The sequence below is a fragment of the Hevea brasiliensis genome, chromosome 2, assembly GCF_030052815.1.
Source record: "Hevea brasiliensis isolate MT/VB/25A 57/8 chromosome 2, ASM3005281v1, whole genome shotgun sequence".
In the NCBI taxonomy this organism is placed as follows: Eukaryota; Viridiplantae; Streptophyta; class Magnoliopsida; order Malpighiales; family Euphorbiaceae; genus Hevea; species Hevea brasiliensis.
This window is the reverse complement of record NC_079494.1, coordinates 2,025,902-2,029,402: the sequence shown is the minus strand read 5'-3', so window position 1 is coordinate 2,029,402 and position 3,501 is coordinate 2,025,902. Positions and strand designations below refer to the sequence as shown.

The 3,501-nt window shown below is 34.0% G+C and overlaps 1 protein-coding gene across 1 annotated transcript; it reads left to right on the top strand.

Annotated features, from left to right (window-relative positions):
- The first annotated feature begins 1,927 nt into the window (after positions 1–1,927).
- LOC110673770 (thaumatin-like protein 1) lies at positions 1,928–3,284 on the top strand. The gene is made up of 2 exons (XM_021836964.2): positions 1,928–2,808; positions 2,905–3,284. Exons 1-2 carry the CDS (start codon positions 2,054–2,056, stop codon positions 3,110–3,112), a joined length of 963 nt encoding a protein of 320 aa, XP_021692656.2. The 5' UTR covers positions 1,928–2,053; the 3' UTR covers positions 3,113–3,284.
- The last annotated feature ends 217 nt before the right edge of the window (positions 3,285–3,501 follow it).

Genomic DNA, 3,501 nt, shown 5'->3' with positions numbered 1-3,501 from the left:
TAATCGAATTTGAGACAGATTTAGATAATTGAGAATAAATTTTATCGGATTTAAGACAGATTTAGGTTTTAATAATGTTAATTGGGTTCAGATTCAAGTAGGGTAATTTTCACGAGTATCCTACACATTATTATAAATCTCACGTTTCAATCTCTTGGTTTTATTTTGTGAAATATTTCCATACAGGAAAGAGCTTCAAGTGATCCATCTTTGTAGACTTGGCCAAAGAGTCGATTAAGTATTGATTTGCTATTGAGATTTCAAGATTAAAATTATTTTTTTTAGAAATATTATTATTTTAGATGTTATTAAAAAAAGTAATTTAAAAAATTTATTTTATTATTTAAATATTTTAATAATTAAAATTTATTAATTTTAATTTTTAAATATCATATTTTAATGCTTTTCTAATTAATATATTTAAAAAAATGTTTTTTTTCGACTACAATTTTAATAATAATACCTAATAAACTTTAATATTACTTTGAGAATCAATGATTCAGATTTAAAGTTTATAATCAAACATGACTTGATTTCTGTTTTGATCAAATTTTGTCAATTTTTTTTTTATTTAATCTTGACTTACAACTAAATTGGCATGTTTTCTTCCCGTTCAAAGCCGGTTTTCATCAATTTGATTTTGATCGTTTTCAATCTAATTCTAAAGCAATCCAATTTTGATTTTGAACTGGCCTTTGACCTACTCTACATCTAAGGAACTTCTAAGGGTAGCAACTATGTTAGTTTTGGGTTGAAACAAGTTGTTTCGGTTCAAGGTTTAGGGCTCAAATCAAACTGTTAGGTCCCCTCAATTTAGGTTTTGGTTAGGATCCAAATGATTCTAATAAAAAAAAAAATCATTTTGTCTAAAAATTAGACTGAACCAAATAAATAGGTTTCAACGGTCCAATTCAAGGTCGATTTTGGTTAATTTAATTTTGCTAGGTTTTGATTCCAAATTGAAACAGTCCAATTCTAGTCTTAAACGGGGCTGAGTCTATCCACACCTGGTTGTACTAGATATAAAAATTACCCAAGTTGTTTATGATTCGTAATCAAAGCTATCAACTATTTGACCAGCATGCTTAATTACATCCTTTTATAATGGTGCATTTGTAAGAGCCGGCAGTGGAGAGTTTGCTGATAAAAGCTTGTCTTGATATGGATTTATCTATATCAAAGATCTACTTATTTAATGTTAAAGCTATTAGTTGGTAAAGAGCTGATCAGATTGGTAGTAATTAGGCATGGGCTTGAGGTAGGGGCCGCCAGGGCCGGTTTAGGTCTTGAATCGAATTGAAATTGGTTCAAATTAAATTTAAAATCGATTCAAATCAATGATATTAGACCTGAATCAAGGTTTGAATTGGCTATAGGGCCCCTCTCAAGAAATTGGAATGGAAATCGGATTGAAACCGATATTTGAAACCCCAGTCCGATCCAATTCAAGCTAATATTAGATCATCTACAAATTTAAAAATAGGGTTCAAGTAATCACTGGATCAGTCAAATTACCTGATTATCTCAGCCTAAATTAACCTATAAAAAGGCAGATAGAAAAAATAAAAAGGGAAATGTCCATGTTGTAGCCCACAGAACTCTTAAATGTAGACAAAGTGAGGTCACTTCGAGAACCAAACGAAACGATAGATATTAAATCTATCTCAATCAAAAGATTAAAAAGAAGGGTGGCAATTGGATAAAATTAATTAAATGAACTCAAAGTAAATTCCCTCTTTTCTTCATTTTCAATTAATAAAATATTAATAAGTCGTCAAATATTTTATAAATATAAAAAAAATTTTAAATTCTAGACTTCACAATTTTAAAAAATTTTGATTAATCTCATAATTTTTTAAAAAGATAGTTTTGTTTTCTTTAATCTTTTCTTATTTATTAATTTTACTTCCTCTTATCGTTTGTCTTGTCATAAACTTTTCTATCACCAAAATCTCAGGCTGCCCTTTCTTGAATTCTCTCTCGTTAGAGGAACACCTCAATTCTTTATTCATCCTTGCGTATACCATTTTCTTTCACCTCTGAGCCTCTGCAAATGGATTCAATCTTCTTCAGTTCTGCCATATACATTACCCTCACATTGTTTATTACAATCTCCAGTTCCTTTATTGGAGGAGTCTCAGGAGCTACCTTTACGCTAATCAACAGATGTGGTTACACAGTGTGGCCTGGTATTCTTGCCAATGCTGGAAGCCCTGCATTAGACAGCACTGGTTTTGAGCTTCCATCTGGTGGGTCTCGTTCCTTTCAATCACCACCAAATTGGTCGGGTCGATTCTGGGGCAGAACCGGTTGCACATTCGATCCAACCACTGGTCAGGGTAGTTGCATAACTGGTGATTGCAGCACCAACCAAATTGAATGTAACGGTAAAAATGCAAACCCACCAGCTACTCTAGCAGAATTCACAATCGGCGGATGGAACTCCCAGGACTTTTACGACGTTAGCTTAGTTGACGGCTACAACTTACAAATGATTGTGGAACCCAATGGCGGTTCGGGTACTTGTTTGTCAACCGGATGTGTAACCGATTTGAATCAGCAGTGCCCTGCAGAGCTCCGAGTGGGGTCTGGTGAGGCTTGTAAGAGTGCTTGTGAGGCTTTCGGAAACCCCGAGTACTGTTGTAGCGGGGCATATGGTACACCAGACACGTGCAAGCCATCTGTATATTCGCAGATGTTTAAAGCTGCTTGTCCGAGATCTTATAGTTATGCCTATGATGATGCGACGAGCACATTTACATGTACAGGAGCAGACTATGTGATCACATTCTGCCCTTCATTAACAAGGTAAGGATAATAAATAGTTATTAAATGCATTATCAGAGTTTCTAGGACAAGACTCTGAAGTCTTGAGTTCTTCCTAATCCATTTGTATTTCTGCAGTCAGAAATCTGCTACAGACCCGTCTCAAACTACAAGCACAAGCACAACAAATGGGTCCCAAGATGGATCAGGAGATGGGCTCAACAGTTCATGGTTGTCAAACATTTTCACTGGAGATTCATCCACAACTCTTTCTTCTTCAGCTTGGACCTTGACATACATTGTTTCTGCAATTTCCTCTCTATTTCTCTTTTTCCTTTATTTATAGATTTCTCTTTCTGCATGTGCAACTTAAGAGGTGACTTTTACATTTTTCAGTTGACCAGCTGATGATGAAATTCCCCAGATTGTAAAGCCAATTTTCCAGGCCACACACATGTATATACAAAATTTTTAACTGTTGTTTCAGGAATTTGGAGTCTGAAGGATTTGTTGGAAATGATTTTAATTATTGATTTAGACGAAATTCCAAGTAAAAAAATTGTGTTTTCTTTAATTTTTTTTAATATAATTTAACTCAGGCGACAAAATTTAGATCGAAAGCTTGCAATTTTAGAAACAACTCCAACGTGTTAAAGTTAATTGTAAAAAACACTGTCAACAAGTGCAAGATTTGTAGGTGGGTGAGTGGTGATTAAAGGAACCACCCCACTTTGC

What these genes read in the sequence shown, in the direction of transcription:
- LOC110673770 (XM_021836964.2), top strand. Translation starts at nt 2,054, where the DNA reads ATGGATTCAATCTTCTTCAGTTCTGCCATATACATTACCCTCACATTG. An exon ending in TTCTGCCCTTCATTAACAAG is followed by an intron (nt 2,809 to 2,904) that starts GTAAGGATAATA and finishes GTATTTCTGCAG; the next exon opens with TCAGAAATCTGCTACAGACC.